The sequence below is a fragment of the Taudactylus pleione genome, unplaced genomic scaffold, assembly GCF_031769625.1.
Source record: "Taudactylus pleione unplaced genomic scaffold, aTauple2 ptg000332l, whole genome shotgun sequence".
In the NCBI taxonomy this organism is placed as follows: Eukaryota; Metazoa; Chordata; class Amphibia; order Anura; family Myobatrachidae; genus Taudactylus; species Taudactylus pleione.
This window is the reverse complement of record NW_028284733.1, coordinates 439315-458828: the sequence shown is the minus strand read 5'-3', so window position 1 is coordinate 458828 and position 19514 is coordinate 439315. Positions and strand designations below refer to the sequence as shown.

The window sequence follows — 19514 nt, the reverse complement described above, 5'->3', positions numbered from 1 at the left end:
AGTTTGTTTTTTTTATATATGTAGCACTTTTTACACTTTTAATTATACCCTCTTATGTAAGACTTCACACATAGGAGTTTCTTTATATTTCTTTAACTATCACTTGTAATTTCACATTAGTGTGGTGCCATGGGGCGGTTCTGTTGGGTTGGTCTGGGGGGTCCCCTAACCTGTATTTGTTCCATAGGAGTGTTAGGGACCTGCCTGATAGAGGTCAACTGGTTGCGGTGGACAGACCCATAATTATGGCCATTATTATGCTAAGAACCTCTTTGATGCAATTTAGCAGAATTATTATTAGGTTTAGCATGGTTAGAGTCTGCACTTGCATTTTTTTCTCTTTTTTTGCTTGAAGTATTTTACCTAACCCTAGCCCTCTCTCCCCGGTGCCTAAACCTAACCCCCCACTCCCCGCATCCTAAAACTATGACTCACCTCCCCGATGCCTAATTCTAACCTCCCCCTAGTGCCTAAACTTAACCTCTCCTTCCCTGCACCCTAATCCTAACACTTCCTCCCCGGTGCCTAACCCTAACCCTCCCCCTAATGCCTAAACCTAACCTCCCCCTCCCCGCACACTAATCCTAACACTCCCTCCCCGATGCCTAACCCTAACCTCCCCCGTAGTGCCTAGACCTAACCTCCCCCTCCCCGCACCCTAATCCTAACACTCCCTCCCCGGTGCCTAACTCTAACCCTCCCCCTAATGCCTAAACGTAAACGTAACCTCCCCCTCCCCGCACCCTAATCCTAACACTCCCTCCCCGGTACCTAACCCTAACCCTCTCCCTAATGCCTAAACCTAACCTGCTACCTAACGCCAAATTCCCCCTACACCCCGATACTTACCTTCGGGATGCCGACGGTCGGGTTTCTGGTTCCCGAGATCCCAACCTGTCAGGATTTCGGCGCTGTTATCCCGACCGTCGGCATCCCGCATGCCGGGATGCTGTCTATATCCCACAGGGACTATTGATGCTGGCACGAGACAAGTGCGAGGTAACTCCAGAGAAATCTAGAATCAGCAGACTCGCTTCTCTCACAGCTTTCTTCTCTCTTTCTCAGATCCAGTGAGGGACATAACAATGGATCAGTCACCCCATGCAGTGAATGAGGGCGCTCCCCTTGTTAACCTGACCTGCAATGCCTCTAGCGGAATTCAGATGGTGACATGGAAGAAAGATGGACAGTCTGTGGGTTATTATAACCACAACTACATTTTGTTGGATGGAAACCGGACCCTACAGATAAACCACCCAGACAGGACTAACACAGGAAACTATAGCTGCAACATATCCAATCCAGTCTCCTGGGAGTATACATCCAAAATACTCAGTGTTTCATGTGAGTGTACTGAGCATAGATGGGCTGTTGTTGGACCAAATAGAGTTGGCCAAGCACTGCTGAGAGGGTTAGATGACCAGAAATAATTATGAATATAGTTATTTTGATGACTGATTCTTCTGCCCCTAACAAGTTTTTCCAGCAAGTCTTGTTTTGAGGAATTCCCTGTTTATGGAAACTTGAGATAATAACCTAAATAATTGTGAAACAGAGCAATGTCTTACATGTAACTCATATGTAATGTGTATATACAGTAAGTGCGGGATGTCTGCGAAGATCCTGCACATTCTGTGCTTCCATAAATGGCCTTTACATGGTAATTTCCCCCCCACATCCTGACTATTTTCTTATGGGTGGAATATCCTTTAACCCTGTTCCCCAAAATGTTTGAATATGATCCCGCATTTAGGAGGTTTAATATGGCGCATTGGAGCCATAGGCAAGACACAGATAAAAACAGATTACAGTATTCCAGGGTCCCTTAATACCCACTTGGTCCTAAATGGCCAGATTACCTGCATTTAGGGCATCTTTCGGACCCCTAACAATTGCTTGTGTAATATCTAGAATATTGCTCATAGGAAACTAGACCAGTTCCACAGATGAGGTTTAGCTTTAGGAACAAAACTGGGCTTTGGGGTTAATTCTTTATAGGGTGATAAATTAGGTTGTAGTATGCCAGATTAACTACCTATGGGCCTTATCAGACTTTGATGCATTCTGCACTCCAAAAATATGCTCTGGCGCAAAGAAAGCGTACAACAGTATTTCTGCATGTTGGGAGAGCAACACTCTGTGCTGTCTCCTACCTGTGCATACATGCTGGGCACTAGGACCTAGAGTCTGCAGGGAGATGCGACCGCCGTCCTGATATGCAGACTGCAGCCATTTTAGCTCCTCTGAGGTGAGGTCGCTGTTAGTCTGTATGGCCATCGCTGTTACTGCTATTAACCCCTGCATTACCACTGTATTTACCGCTGTCACCGCTATTGCTCTCTGTTACCTGCTGTACCCAGCATCCTGGATAAGGACTCTCTGGACCTCATTCAGAGTCGGTCGTTGGGGAAAGGGGCCGGATATGCAAATGAAGCGATCACAAGTTGCGGTCCTAAGATAAGATCGTTAGCTGAACGACCGAGGGTAAGAAGCGGTCGTAAGACTAAATCACGCCCCCTTCTCGATCACAACACACGTCATCTCCTGGGATATAAGGATTAATCGCGACCATCGGGAACCATCGGAGCTGGTCGTAGAGCTTAAGGTTGACCATACCCTCTCTTAAGCACTACGATCAAGTCAGTGTACAAACCTCCCATGTCACATGTGCCATGACACTACTTTGTTAATTATGCACTCCCATTAAACGCCGTTCGCATAATTAGGCACGCCTGCGTTCGTATCTCCACTCCCCCGTTTTCAAGCACCTTTCCCTGTTACCACCCACAAACGGTTCATTCTGTCACTCAAACTAATGACCTGGCTGCATTCAAGGAGAGAGAAATTTCTGATCGTAACAGCTAGTTTGCGCACGCGCATTGCGAACTTTACACATGCGCAGTTCAGCGAACATCGGCTGCGTACGACCGTGCGGCCGCAATGACCGACTCTGAATGAGGTCCTCTGTGTGGCCTGACAGTCACTTTCACATCCACTGTGCACCTATAGTGACCAGCACCCCAATAGACTATATCAATAGTGCACGGATATAGCAAGGTCCCTACTTTTCCCAGTGTAACCCACAGATGTCTATCAAGTGAACAAAACACACAGTATTGGTGTAAGTAAAATAAAGTATTTTCTGTCTATTACTAAAGTATTGTTTTGTTTAAAAGGCACAGAAACAGCGACTCTGGTTATATCAGGCCCATCTACTGCCAACATTCTGGCTGGTGACAACTTTATTTTGACATTCTCTTATGATACCACTAAAGAAAATATAATAATTTCCTGGTTTTTCAACACCACCATCACAGTGGCATCCGCCTGGTGGAGGTTTGGATCTATTCTGGCATCGAGCTCATCCAGAGACAGAATGCAGATCATTAGTAATGGTTCCCTACTTGTAACCAACACTAACACATCCGATACAGGAATTTACAGTGCGGTTATAGTTGGGGAAACTTCTGAGACCCACAAATTTCAAGTCATAGTCTATGATAAGCACAATGCCGCAGTGAGAATTGATCATGCATATTGTCAAAGACTAATTTACATAATTCCATATTTACATATGCTTTATGCTGTATAATGAAGCAGTTCATGAGATTCAATAAGGCATTTGCACATCCATTTTGTTCCTCTGTCCAAACTCTCACTTAAATGGGAATGAGTGTGTGTCGTTAAGGCCGCTCCCAAGGGAAACTGTTTATCTAACATAGTGAACAAGAGCTTGCCCATATATGTACACTTGTGTTGAAGAAAATACTCGGACCAAATATAGAGATACCCCAAGCAATGAGTATCTCAAAAGGAATGTAATTTCTATTCTGATTGCCAAGGAGGAGCTAGCAAGAACAAGCTTTGTCTATCTGATAATGTCAGTGGGTGTACAGGGGAGGGGTATTACCTGAATATTGAAATAGGGTATAAATACTGTGGGGCAATGTCCATCGTTGTTGATTGCTGCATTAACCCTGGGGAATACATTATTTCTCCCAGTTAAGGTCTTGATCTATTTATTTAATTAATTAATAAAATAACAAATGTTTAAGTATACTGGATTGGAGTCTATATTACTTATTATGGAACAACACCTGGTAAAAGGTAAATTTAAACAGCTGGAGGCACTGCCTATTGTTTTACGACATCCATCGTCCCAAATGCACCTGACAGGTTTCCTCACTACCTCAACAATGGGAGAGGAGTGGCTGTACCTGCTGTCTGGCCAGCAGCTGGGACATCCAATCTCCAAAATCTTCGTGAGTATCAGAATTAATTATATATATACATTATGTGTATATATATGTATGTTTCTGTGCTCCAAGATATTATGTAAAAGTGAGAGAAAACGGGTGACCAGGTGACGAGGGGGTGTAGCTAAAGTTGAACTCAGAGATGATTTTATATTGTGCGTTGTTGCATTTAAGTAATATTGCTAAAAATAGAGTTAACTGTATTAAGATACTTTAATAATTTTAAACTGTGGACTGATCGCCCACAGTTCAGTTTGAAAAGGGAAAAAAAGTATTTAGACGTTATATATTTAATATTTGTGTAGTGAAGAATGTATGAATTATGAATATATGAAAAGTGGAGATGTACCTGTATTTCATCAGACAGACGTGTCGCAAGAGGTAATACTTTAGAAATGTGCTGGTATTCACTAGCGCACGGAGGGGGGGTTTCTAAGTACCCAGAAACCCCCCCCCCGACCAACCAATATTTTTTTTTATTCAGAGATGGAGACAGCCTTGTCTCCATCTCTGCACCATCCCCATGCCACCCATGATCGCCTGCGCTGCGCTGTCCGGCAGGCCCCTGCCAGTTCAGATGTCAGCGCTTCCGCGTCAGGTGGCTTTCATACCACCTGACGCGGAAGTGCTAGCAGCTGAATTGGCAGTGGACGGGCTGTGCGCCATGCGTACAACCCTCCCAGAGGGAGCTACACAGAGGGAAGCATTGCCGGAGCCGGGCTGCACCTTCCGGCTCACGGACGGAGGCGGGCACAGGAGCGGGGATACAGGTAAGTGTTTTTTTTTTTGTTTGTGTATTTTGTGTTGTATGTGTAGGGGGCACTGCTGGGAGAGGCACTACTGGAGGGCACTATATTGGGGGCACTTCAAGGGGGGACCACTAGTGGAGGCACTGTCACTGCTGGGGGTCACTGCTGGGGGGAGGCACTACTGGGGGCACTGGCACTGCTGGGGGGAGGCACTGCTGGGGGAGGCACTACTGGGGGCGCTGGCACTGCTGGGGGGTACTATCTAATGGGCACTACTGGGGGCACTAAAAAAGGGGCACTGCATAGGGGGGACTACTACTGGGGGCTCTGGCACTGCTGGGGGGGGCACTACTGGGGTACTATATAAGGGGTACTAATGGCGGCACTGCATAGGGGGGACCACCACATAAGGCTCTGCATAGGTGGGTCTACTACTGGGGGCATTATATAAGTGGCACTACATAGGGAGGACTACTACTGGGGGCAATACATAAGGGGCACTGCATAGGGGGAGGACTACTGGTGGCAGTATATAAGGGGCACTGCTTAGGGACAGGACTACTATCGGGGGCACTATATAAGGGGCACTACATAGGGAGAACTACTACTGGGGGCCTCTGTCGTGCGCAACTACTTATATATGTGTGTGTGTGGACATATATATTGGAAACCCCTCCCTGAGAATCCTGCGTTTGCCCCTGGTATTTGCTTGGAGAAAAACAGGTGATCATAGAAAGCTTATTCTGTTCTATGAATGGTGTTAAAATGATAAGAGATAATAAAATGTGTATTCCAGTGGATGGAAATAAAATGCGCAGCGTAAAGTGTAAATTTGTAATGTTTACATAATTGGTATGAATAATTCTAAATTAAGTGCAGAGATCAGCCCTCGCGCGCTTGCGTAATTCATGTCCTTAAACTCTACACTTTCTTATACCAATGCATGTTGTTGAGATGAGCACAGCAGACTGCAGGCTGCTATTGCTATTCCTATGACTGTGTCTGTAATGTTTTACGTTATTGTTGCCAAGAAAAAGTGCTTAGAAGTTCAGAATGTCCCAGACAAAAGAGAGTTTACAAAAGCAAGAGAACTATAAAGGCTTATAGAGTTCTTACATTATCATTGTTACATAAACCAATAGAGAAAGTTTGAAAACAGCTAATTTTTAGAAATGTGATTTTTGAGATAAATAGTGTTGATATTATTACTGACCATAAGCCAAATGTTTAATGCTACGTTATACCAGACTAAATAAGAAATGTTTGAGACAGTTGCTGATAATCATAAAGGATTCAACATGATTACATGCTTAAGGGACTTTTGAAGGATACGTTGAATGATGCATAACGTAATAGGGTAACATTTTAATATCTAGAGTGGGAAGAACTATCCTTTAACATAATTGTTAACTTTAAAAGGGGGATGACAGATGCAGATCTTGTGCAGAGCAGAGATGTCGGGTTGGATGATATTTTGAGATAAGTGAAGAGATATATGTTGATGTGGTTTGGTTAATAGCTTTATGCGTGAGTGTAAGTATTTTAAATTGAATACGGTAGAAGACCGGCAGCCAATAGAGGGACTGACAGAGCGGATCAGAAGACAACTGAACGTTTGGTGAGAAAGATCAACCTCGCAGCTGCATTCACAATGTATTGTAGTAGGGAGAAACTGTTTTTGGGAAGTCCAACAATGAGACTATTACAATTGTCAATGAGGAAATAATGACTGCATGCATTAGATGTGTTGCAGTGTCTTGCGTAAAATATGGTTGAATTTTGGTTATGTTTTTTAGATGTATGTAACAGGATTTAGAGACAGATTGAATGTGAGGAACATGAGACAGTTTATAGTCAAGGATGACAGCTAGGCAGCGAGCTTGTGAAGTGGGGTTGATTGTCGAGTTGTCAATAGTTATAGAGATATCAGGTTGGTAAATACTATTGGCTGGTTGATATATCATTAATTCTGTTTTGGATACAGTCAGTGGCATAAACCAGCATATATGGTGACAAATCTGGGGAGGATAGGGAGATTTGAGTATGTCCGCATATAAATGATACTGAAAACTAAAAGAGATAATTAGTTTGCCTTGTAATGATAACTGTTTAACTTAATCTTTCAATATTTTCAGAGTGAGAACTGTCTGTCTGTGTACTTTGTGAGTCAGTGTGAGTATCACTCTCTCTGTATACCCCTCCCAGATCGAAAAGCTGCACCGAGGAGGAATAAAAAGTTTTCAAGGAAATGCTTTAACTATCTCAGAGCATGAGACTGTGTCTGTATTCTTGCATCATAGGTTTCTTTTGTACCTCAGCCAGGGTACTGATAAAAGACTGTTATGAGACATGCTTTTTAGTAGATACGCTGTACACTTAGTGTTTTAAAAAGACGGGTAATATTCTACAAAAAAAAAAGTCACAAACAGTTTACAATGTTTGATGAATAATCTGCGATTTTTTTTGTTCTTACAGATGACTCAGTCCTTATCTAACAGTGATCTGTGGTTATATTCAAAGTTATTTTAAACTTCAATAAGAGATACTAACAATTTTGCAGAAGCAAGTTAAAAGTTTAATGGGACAAAATCCAACTGTATACTGATAATATTAAATATACAGGACGTTGTTTTCCAGCAGGTTGAACACATTTATATCCTTAAAGGGTGGCATTTATTGTTAAGTTGAATTGCATCTATTTGTTTTACATACTGTTATTCAGATATTTAATAATGCTCAACTTAAACATGTTCCTACAGCCACATTTTTTCAATGGTGGATAATATTTTAGACTCCTATCAATCTTACATATGTCATATTTTCAATTGTGCTACATTGATCTTCTTTATCCTCAACAGGGGGGAATATGGTTGATTATGGTTACTGGTGAGGAAAAAGGAAGACAATGAATATGAAATGAAATATAAATAATGGAAAGTTTCATTAGATAATCCTGACTTAGTTCTCTTTACTGATGATAGCTGTTTCAGACAGATATATAATGTTTTTGGTTACAGGGAATGCATTACAGTAACTACCAAATTCAACGTAGTTAGCTGAATGTAATGTACAGAATTGGTTATAGCATAGGGGTTACCGCATAGCTTCTGGGAACTACAATTTTACATGTACAAACAGTTAAATAACTGAAAGAAGCAATATGTTTACTAAAAATAAGTTGCAGTAGTTAAATGTCGGGCACATATGAAAGAGATTGATATTATTTCCATGGGTAAAATATTAGCTGACAGGGTAATATGAAAGGTAATTTTAAGTACATATGATGAGCCAGTTATAGAAACTCAGTTGATGTTGTTTAAGAATATCACAATTTGACCAATTAAGACAATATCAGTAAAATACTTCTCACAATGAGGTCAATGTTTGGAAATTAAAGCATTGTTACAAGAGAAGATGATAATGGGTATTTGAGTGGAATTGAAATTATTACAAGCCTTATAGAGGTTGTTCATGGGTTAGTACATTTAAGAGCAGACAATATGAATCACATTGTACAATCATACTGGTATGCTCGAGCCAGAGATAAAGTGAAAATGTGAATGTTTATGTAATTTGGTAGATAAATAATGTAGAGAAAATGGTACTTACTAAAACATTTTCAAAGTACTATTGATAATTGATTTTATTCAGTTACCAATGAAGAAAAAAGAAGGATTGAAGTATGTTGATTAAAAAGGATTGAAGTATGTCGATTAAAAAGAGGATTAAAGTATGTTCTTGTTAAGGTTTCAGGATGTTTTAAAATATAGTGTTAGCATGTTTTTGGAGTTTACTGAATTTATAGCTCCGTAATGCTAAGAGAAGAGATTTTGGAGGAATTTGTATGTAAGGTATAGTTTGTTTACTGTAATTGTTATTGAAAGTTACAGGGGAAGTTTTTCAAATAAGTGAAATGATGGGAATAACATGAAAGTTACACACAATGGTGTTATAAGAAATAGATTAGTTAAACTTACAAAAGAGACAGGAATGGCATTGTTTGAAGGCCTACATTTGGTGCTTCATAGTAATAGAATCACACCTGAGCCTTATCTCAATCTCTCCTTATTAATTGGGTTTTTTTTTAACTACAATCAAGATGTGTTACTAAACCAAAGACTGATTTGAGATGACAACATGATTTGACTGTTCAATATTTTATACAATTGTCTAAGCAGCTACAACAAGAAGATTTTCGGGAAAGCTCAACAGGATATTCAACCAACATCAGCATTTGGTCCAGCAGATGAAATGCAGTCTAGAGACTATGATGGTATGATGAGAAGTTTGTTACATTCTGGTTCCCTTACAGATGAATACGATGTTCCTTGGCATGGCAAAGTAATGCTGACAACAGATACAGCTATAAAGGTTGCTGAGAAGGACACCTGGATCCATGGCTCGCATTGAAAAAGGTCAGAAAGATCCAAGCTTAAAGGGGACTAAAGACTCAGACTCAAGTGCTGATATAAAGACTGAGATATAAAGACTAAGTTGCATTTATGAAAACTCTTCAATCAAGATGGAGATTATTGCTTACAATAGACTATGGCCCTCATTCAGAGCCGTACGCTCTGAGCAGAGCGCACGCTCTGAATGAGGGTCGCCCTCCATAATTATGGAGCGTCCTCCTGGAAGCTCGTATAGCTGTGGGTCACCACCCACAGCCTATACGAGCGTGCAGTTTGATGGCCGCGATGGTCGTGACCATCGCGACCATCGAAACTGCGAGCCGGAACCTGCGGTTGAGGTTTTCAACCGCAAGGCCCGGAGAGATTTTTGCTCTATCAGAGCCAAAATCACTCCCACTGACATCACTAGTGATGTCTGTGGGCCAGCTTCTGACGGTAGGCGTTCCCTTGGGAACGCCCCCGTCAGGGAAGCACGCCCCCAGCACGCCCACCAAAGGGGGCGTGCTGTCAATCAACATCGACAGCACGCCCCCTTTGATCAGACACAATGAGCGAAGGAAAGTCCTTCGCTCGTCGCGTCTGGCGCATGCGCACGACGGAGCTCCCTCCGTCGTGCGCATGCTCAGTGCAGACCATCGACCCACTTGCGAGCGGACAGCCGCTTGCGAGTGGGTCTGAATCAGGCCCTATGATATAGACTGATGACAAAGAAAACTTTTCTTAGCTGCGTGATGGAAACAATCGTTTTTATTGCAACATTGAGACTTATTTTTTTTTTGGAGAGAGGGTGAGCAAGGGTTTATGGTATGGTATAACTACACATCCAGTAGTGTGGATGATGGGGTTATTCTAATAAGTCCTTTCCTTCCTCTTTTCTAAGCAGGTTAAATGATCGGTATCAGAAATCTGATTTATCATCTATTGAAAAGTACATTTACATTTACTGTACTAAACCAGAAGAAAGGTGTATACTATGGTGTATGGATATTATTCAAAAGATTATCCAATTCTACAAATATATTCATTGATGGGTAAAGTATTAAATGCTACTAATTGAATTTGTGCCAGAACCATTCTTGAGTTGAAATATAATGAAAATACTAAGATAATTAACATAAAACCAGGTGAGAATTATGTCATTAAAAGTTGAAAAAAAAAGGGAAAAGGGATTACTGATAACTATAACTTGACAAAACCACTAGTAATTATATTATTTTAATATGTAAGTGAACGTACTCCATTTTGTTTTAATAAGAAAGTATATGAAATGAAGCAAACTACACCTCAGATTTGAATAACTGCAGGAATGTTTACTAGTCCAATACAAGTAGAAAATGTTGAATCAGAATATTGTAATAAAATCTTTACTGTGTACAAACCTTAAGTTCCTTGCTATAATGAACAATGTAAGGAAGATTTTTAAAGGACTAAATGCTTATTATGTACAATGTATTTTTACAATGAGGCATTTGATTATACACTCCTAGGGATTAGTTCCAATAGTGAGTGTTCCAAATAGTTATACAGATAATATAGTTCAGACATGTTAGTAATGTTAGTTACTACTATGATATTTGGGATTGATGTTATTTTCTTGTTACCAAATGATCTTTATTACCTATGACGAAAGCATGCTTACAAATTATTGCCAATTAATTCAGAAGATATTTCCTTTTTAAGCAGACTGATACTACAATTTTATGTTATAACTCATAATAATTTGTGATAAATTATTTTGCAGCATACCAGATGTTTTAGAAGAGATATTGATCCAGTGAATAAAAATACATTTCCCTGATTGATACTTCAGTGAGACATCATGTTGGTACAACCTTTGCTAACATCCTTATGTATGATAATTGGGGATATTTGGATAATCAACATAAAATTATTGAACTGGACCAATTTATTGACAATGATACTGGACTTTATATGATAAGACATTCATATATGATGGACATTTATTAAAAATATTCCGGAATGAACTGTTACTACAACACCGCCCATAATTGATTGCTTAATTGTACAGACTGGAGGATATTGTGGAACTTTTATACAAATCTTGGAATTCACTGTTGAAGTTATTTGACCAATGATACTACAGATGAAGAAACCATTATTATCAATTACATAAATGAGGCTTACACTATAAAAGAAGAATTTCTATGAATACATTATGATAAAGACTCTAAAGTGATTTATGATGATCATGATTAGATACTAATTTTTGATTTTCAGGTTTAGAAATGTTTTTTAACATATTTTATGTACAGACAATGTTTATTCTTGAAATCTTAATCCTGATTTTTATTTTGTAGTTTTCCTATGCTGTATTCAGATGGCTACTTTAAAAAAATGAATGAAAACATACAAGAAATGGAGATGAGATATAGCACATGTAATAAATGTGCTTATCTAAAGGTGGAGCTGTCAAAGACTAATTTACATAATTCCATATTTACATATGCTTTATGCTGTATAATGAAACAGTTCATGAGATTCAATAGGGCATTTGCACGTCCATTTTGTTCCTCTGTCCAAACTCACATTTAAATGGAAATTAGTGTGTGTCTTTAAGGCTGCTCCCAAGGGAAACTGTTTATCTAACACAGTGAACAAGAGCTTGCCCATATATGTATACTTGTGTTGAAGAAAATACTCAGACCAAATATAGAGATACACCAAGCAATGAGTATCTCAAAAGGAATGTACTTTCTATTCTGATTGCCAAGGAGGAGCTAGCAAGAACAAGCTTTGTCTATCTGATAATGTCAGTGGGTGTACAGGGGAGGGGTATTGCCTGAATATTGTAATAGGGTATAAATACTGTTGGACAATGTCCATCATTGTTGATTGCTGCATTAACCCTGGGGAATACATTATGTCTCCCAGTTAAGGTCTTGATCTATTTATTTAATTAATTAATAAAATAACAAATGTTTAAGTATACTGGATTGGAGTCTATGGGCCTGATTCAGACCCACTCGCGAGTGGCTGTCCGCTCGCAAGTGGGTCGATGGTCTGCACTGAGCATGCGCACGACGGAGGGAGCTCCGTCGTGCGCATGCGCCAGACACGACGAGCGAAGGACTTTCCTTCGCTCGTTGTGTCCGATCAAAGGGGGCGTGCTGTCAATGTTGATTGACAGCACGCCCCCTTTGGTGGGCGTGCCGGGGGTGTGCCTCCCTGATGGGGGCGTTCCCACGGGAACGCCTCCCGTCAGAAGCCGGCCCACTGACATCACTAGTGATGTCAGTGGGAGTGATTTTGGCTCTGATAGAGCCAAAATCACTCCGGAGCTTGCGGTTGAAAACCTCAACCGCAGGCTCCGGCTCGCAATTTCGATGGTCGCGATGGTCACGACCATCGCGGCCATCAAAATGCACGCTCGTATATCCTGTGGGTGGTGACCCACAGCTATACAAGCGTCCAGGAGGACGCTCCATGAAAATGGAGCCCGGCCCTCATGCAGAGCGTGCGCTCTGCTCAGAGCGTACGGCTCTGAATGAGGGCCTATATTACTTATTATGGAACAACACCTGGTAAAAGATAAATTTAAACAGCATATTTGTCTTTTATTGATCCTCTATATTAATTGTAATTTGTCATTTAATTATTTCATTACAAATCAGTTTACATGGCTAATTTATTGCTAGCAATTACTTCTACTTTTTAAGATCAAAGTCACTAACTATGGGCTAAGATTCAAAGTAGATGGGAAAGAGAAGTGAAAAACATTCTTGATTTCTCAACCATAATTTCTGACACCAATAAAACTTTAAAGATCTTGGCTTCAGCTAAATTACAAGAAATTCATTACAAAACTCTCCATAGAACTTATATAGCTCCAAACTGTAGGAAATATATGGTCTCAGATGATGATGGGCGTTGTCCCAGATGCGCTGGGGAGCAAGCATCCTTTGCACATGTTTTCTTAAACTGTCCAAAAATCAAAAGATTCTGGTATAAAGTTTTATATTTTATTAATCGCACCTTTCAATTACATCTACAATTTTCACCACCTGCTTTTCTGTTTGCCCATTTTGCATTATGGTCCACGCAAGACGATATATCGCATTTAATTCCGTTATTAACTTTGATAGTCACTCCAGAAAAACAGGCTATTCTTCACAAATGGATCACAAAATCTATCCCATCCATAGGAGAAATACAGTCAGCATTATTAGATCATATGTACATAGACAGGAGAAATGCTTTGTTTGAAATTGAAAATGGAGTCAAACATTTTTATAATAAATGGGAACCATACGTTCCTGCTATTTCGATAGACTCAATACAAAAAATGTGTAAAGTGTTTGAACTAACCAATTGGTATCTCTGTAGGCAACTATAGTGAGTAGTGACAGAGAATGATGGCTTTCTTTCTCGGTATGACGTTGTTTTAAATAAATTGTGGCTCATCAGACATTCTACACTCCCCCACCCATTTCCCCCCCTCCCCTGTCTATTTTATTTTATTTACTCTATATTTACAATATACTGTTACTTTGTATGATTTCAGTATATATATTTTGTTGTTAACAAAAACAGAAAATTGTGTCTTTATTGTACTTTTATATGTTATATCTATGTACTTATTTGAGACACTAATAAAATGTTTAAAAAAAAAAAAAAAAAAAAAGATCAAAGTCGCTGAAAACTAGCAAACGGGTTTCTGCAGATTAAATTTTGCTGGTAAATAACACCCTATACTGTATATATGTGACACCCTCGTAAATCATGGTACCACGAAGAAGTCTCAGATAATATTGAGGATAGGTTCTTGGTTTTTATACAGAGAAGTAAGGGCTAACGTGAGACAAACAAGTAAATAAGATAAGATCATGCAATGTCAATAGATAATAGTTTTACAATAAATTTATAAGTGATGCACACGGTGAACAAGATAACACTTTCGTAGTAAAAGTTAGAAGTTCAATTACAATAACAGATACAGTTCACACGAGAAAAACAACAATTCAGGTTTTATTATTCAGGAACACAGCTCCCTCGCAATCGGTAGGGATTCCTCTTCTCCTGTTGGTTTTAAGAGGTTAATGCATGCAATACTTTCCCTACCACAGATTAACTTAAACGCTGTAACTAAACAGTAAGACAATAACTAACAGTCCTTAAATTAGTCTCTCAGTTTGCGGATTATTTTCCCTAAGCTTTACTGGCCAGAAGATATTAGTTCATGAATTAATACTGTATTAAATATTCCTGAGTGTACACTGCGTTGCCCGGGTTATTAGCTGGAAGTTCTGACTGTATCCTGCTTACGCAGTAATAGCTCCACTGTGGGTTAATATATAGCTGCCTTGCTCCTAAGTGCAATTGTCTTTCTTTTTAATCCTGGCTGACAGACTCTGCAACAATGTTAATGTCAATAGAGCTGCAACCTTGTTGCTACAAATGGACTACTGTGATAGTTTGTTAGATGGCTCTGCCTCTCCTACTGCACACAGAGCTGCTCGGATGGGATTTATTATATGCAACTCCTGCAGCTCCTTACGGGGACTCTCCTGCCCACAAGTCCCAAGTCTAAGGCTCTGTGCGGCTTATAAAGTTTCAGGCTGTAGACACTTATTAATTATAACTCCTTTTCTGCACTGGTGTCTGGGGAGGTTATTGCTGGGCACTATACATAGGGCTGTAGCTGCCAGCTAGCTGCGGGCCACTGTTAGCGGGTAGTTGTAGAAGAGTGTGTGCAGCCAAGCCTCTTACCCCCCGCGATAACCACGACTCCTTTCTGTGCCTGCAGGGTCCGGTACAGCCTCCAGTCACTGACATCAAACTGTGGCTCTGCCCAGAAACACCTCCGACTGCTGCTCCTCACTAAGGGAGGCGGCTGCCAGCACTCAGTTCACTGAGCTCCCGGCACTCTCCAGCAGCTCGTTCAGCGGCCCTCCGCAGCGCAGCTTCCCCTTCACAGTTCACCTGCCAACTGCACACACCAACTGCCGCCCAACTGTCAATACAAGCCCCTCTGGTCATGGGGCACTGGTACTCTATTGCATTGGAGGTCCAGTCTCTCCAGCCGCACGCCAGCTCCTGAAGCTGGCTACATTGTCCACTGTCACCAATGAATACATTCAAATGTCCAACAACACATATATAAGGGTACACAACATGAGGTACTCCCAGGTTCTGGGGTACCACAATAGCAACCAATCAGATTCTGTCTATCATTTTCTAGAATGCAATATAGACATGATAGACAGAAGCTGATGGGTTGCTATGGGGCAATACCACCAACTGGCTGCTTAAGAAGCTTTAGAAATTTTACCCCACAGTGACAGGATTCAGCCACCACTAGGAAGGACTCAGATAAAAGCAGGGCCAGCAACAGGAATATTGGGGCCTGGCACACTCATGTTTTTGGTATCCCTTATCCCCTCCCAGTAGGTACATGCAGGTCGGCCATTGGCTCTCTCCAGCCTCATCCCCAACTGTGTCTCTCAGCCTTAACCCCCCTTGTCTCTCCAACTTCATCCTTGCCTGTGTTACACCAGTCTCAACCCTCGTCTCTTTAGCCTCATCTTCGCTTGTGTTGCCCCAGCACCATCCCTGTGTATCCAGCCTCATCCCGCTCTGTCTCTCCATCTCCAGCCATCCACTCATCTCCCCTGTGTCTCTCAGCATCATTATCTCCCCACCCATGTCTCTCAGCTTTATTTCCCATCCCTCTCTCAGTATCATTCCTCCCCCGTGTCTCTCAGCTTCATCCCCATGGTTTGTCTCTCAGCCTCATCCATTCCACTGTGTCTCACAGCCTCATCTGCACCTCTGTGTCTCTCTGCCTCATTCCCTCCCCTATGCTCTCAGCTTCATTCTCCATCCTGTGTCTTTTACCCTCATTCCCCAGCCCGTGTCTCTAAGTTTCATTCCCAGCCCTGTGTCTCTCAGCCTCACCCCAGCCCCTGTGTCTCTCCAGCTTCATTCCCCACCCTGTGTCTCTCAGGTTCATTCCACACCCTGTGTCTCTCAGTGTCACTCTAGCCCCTGTGTTTTCTCAGCCTCACCCCAGCCCGTGTGTCTCTCAGCCTCACTGCAGCCCATGTGTCGCTCAGAGTCACCCCAGCCTCTGTATCACTCAGTCACCACAGCGCCTATGTCGAACAGCCTCGCCCCAGCCTGTGTCTCTCAGCCTTTCGCCAGCCTCTATGTCTCTCAGCCTCTCCCCAGCCCCTGTGTCTCACAGCCTCACCCCATCCCATGTATGTCAGCCTCTCCCCAGCCCTTCTCTCTCCACCCCAGCCCCTGTGTATCACAGCCTCACCCCAGCCCGTGTCTCACAGCCTCACACCAGCCCCTGTGTCTTACAGCCTCACCCCAACCCATGTCTCACAGTCTCACCCCAGCCCCTGTGTCTTACAGCCTCACACCAGACCCTGTGTCTCACAGCCTCATCCCAGCCCATGTCTCTCAGCCTCATGCCAGCCCCTGTATCTCCCATCCTCACCCAGCCCCTGTGCCTCTCAGCTTCCCTCTAGCCCCTGTGTCTCTCAGCCTCACCCCAGCCCATGTCTCTCACCCAATACCCCTGTTCCTCAGCCCAGCTTCCATGTCTCTCAGCCTCACCCTACCTATCCCATGTCTCTTTGCCTCACTCTAGCCCCTGTGTCCAGAGCCAGTTTGGTGCCCTAGGTAAAATTTTGACTGGTGCCCCCTATTTGTGTATACATATATATATATATATATATATATATATTATGAAAAAGGTAGTACACGGCGCTGAGTCCTAAAAAGTCAATATAATCTCAGTATCTGTTCATCAAAAGATGCACTCCCCAGGTATATAGGGTGGCTGCTCCTACTCCCATGTACTGCTGCCCAGACAGCATAAATTTCTGTAAAACAAAAAGGTGGAGAAAGGGCACCTCCTAGTGCATTAAATTAGTATATGATGTAACCATCACCAAAGGTAATCACCCTCTGTGCAGATGGGGGTGTACCTTATATAGTGGAATTCACCACTTTTTTAACAGCAAGAACAATCGCAGTAAATCCTTATTTGTCCAATTCCTGGAAACCATCAGGCTTTTCCCTCCATACAGACCATAGTGAATCAACATATAGAGAAAAATGGAAAGACCATAGTGTAATACTATACACACAAATTTATTCAACAAAAATTAAGCATATCAAATGCCCGTACATGAAATATAAAATGTAAAAGCTTATCTGCATATACGTGTCACTGGTAGAGGATCATACCACACACCACCTCAACGCATTTCGTCCGTCACAAGGATTTTGGACTTCATCAGGAGGATAATGGAAGGTACTGTTCATGGTCCATATATACCCCAAACTATTAATCTTAATTATGGGTGCGAGTACCGCCTAAAACGGGCTCCGTTGTATGCGTTCCGCCAACCCGGAAGTGGTGAGCGCTTGCGTTCCACTATGCGGAAGCGGAAGTCCCGCCATCTCCCAGGACGCCTTCTATCTTTAGGTGCAATGCACTATTTGTTCCCCATGAATGAGACCAAAACGGCGCTCTGGATATGCTGTATCGGTCACAGTGCCGTCAGCTCCAGGTGTCGCCCTAGCTTCACCCTGCCTGTGTATCCAAATGGTGGGGGCCATTTTGTTGAGGTCTTTTACCTCTAGTGTTCAGCCAGTGGCCATTTTGCCTTAGGCTGACACTATTCTCAGCGCTTGGAAGATAAAATCCTAATATACTTAACACATAGGATGGGAAATATATATAGGACCACTACAATTACAATAATAATAAATTCACAACAATAACAAATATTCTAAAATGGATAAACATAACAATAAAACATATTAAATTCATATATATATGTGTAATAAATAAGAATAATATAAAATATAGAAATATAAAAATAAGAATATAAGAATATAAGAATGGCAATATCAATGTAATAAAAATTCTCTAAAATCCTTCTAATAAAAATCAATCTCATCTCAGTGAGTTCACGTTAAAAAAGGTGCAATTTAGAGTATTTAGTGTGTAAATCCAAAACATCTCTCTCTTGGATAATTTATTCTCTATATCTCCACCACGTTCTCCAATCTCCACATGTTCTATGGCTTTGAATTTAAAACCTTCTAAATTTGAATCATGCACTGATTTAAAATGTCTGGGGACACTGTGATTTTCCTGTTTATTCTTAATGCTACGAACATGCTCTTGTATTCTCATTTTTAATGGTCTTTTTGTTGTTCCCACGTACTTTAATTTACAGGGGCACTCTAATACATAGATAACCCATGTTGTTAGGCAGTTCATACGCTCTTTAATCATAAAACTTTTTGAATCATCCCAGTTCATAAAACTTCTAGAAATAGGATGTGTGAACCTGCATACACTACAATGACCACATTTGAAAAAACCTTTTTGCTGAATTCCCCAAATGTTTCTGTTTATGGATTCTTTTTTCTCAACTGGCTGGGTGCTAAAATACTCTTAAGATTTCTAGCTTTCTTAAAAACCACCGTGGGTTTATCAGGTAAAATAGTATTGAGAACTCCATCCATTTTTAAAATCCCCCAGTGTTTCATCAGGGTATTATGGATTTTTTTCTCTTCTCTATTGAAAGGGGTAATGAATAGGACCTCCTTACCCTTTTCACAAGCTTTATCTTTATACTTCAAAAGATCTTTTCTATTAGTATTTCTGGTTTTATTCATTGATTCCGTTAGGAGATCTTCTGGGTAACCCCTAGCCTTAAACCTATTGGAATATAGTGCCAATTGTTCCTCACATACATCCGGAACACTGCAATTCCGCTTGACTCTGCAGAACTGCGAATAAGGTATATTAGTTTTCCTTTTTAACACATGTCCACTATCAAAGTGTACATATGAATTAGTGTCTACCGGTTTTACAAAACTCTTTGTATGAATATCAGTTCCAGTGCTCATTAGTATTAGGTCCAAATATTCTATTTGATGATCATCACATTTATACGTGAATGATAAATTGTAATCATTTTCACTAATGTAATCCATAAACTCTTTAAATCTTAATTCATTGCCTTTCCATATTATCAAAATGTCATCAATGTATCGTTGGTATAAGACAATATTGCTTCTAAATATAGTATTTCCATAAATATAAA

The 19514-nt window shown here is 41.1% G+C and overlaps 1 protein-coding gene across 2 annotated transcripts in view; it reads left to right on the top strand.

Annotated features, from left to right (window-relative positions):
- Window positions 1-12379, top strand: part of LOC148509055 (HEPACAM family member 2-like) — a 35383-nt gene extending 23004 nt beyond the window's left edge. The window contains exons 3-4 of one of the 2 annotated variants that reach the window (XM_088443665.1): window positions 1066-1344; window positions 11159-12379. In XM_088443665.1, coding sequence (XP_088299791.1) covers window positions 1066-1344; window positions 11159-11175 — 296 coding nt within the window. In that variant the 3' untranslated portion in view covers window positions 11176-12379. Of the gene's footprint in view, window positions 1-1065; window positions 1345-3176; window positions 4003-11158 lie in introns of those variants that run through there. The other variant, XM_088443664.1, reaches the window with a different exon arrangement.
- The last annotated feature ends 7135 nt before the right edge of the window (window positions 12380-19514 follow it).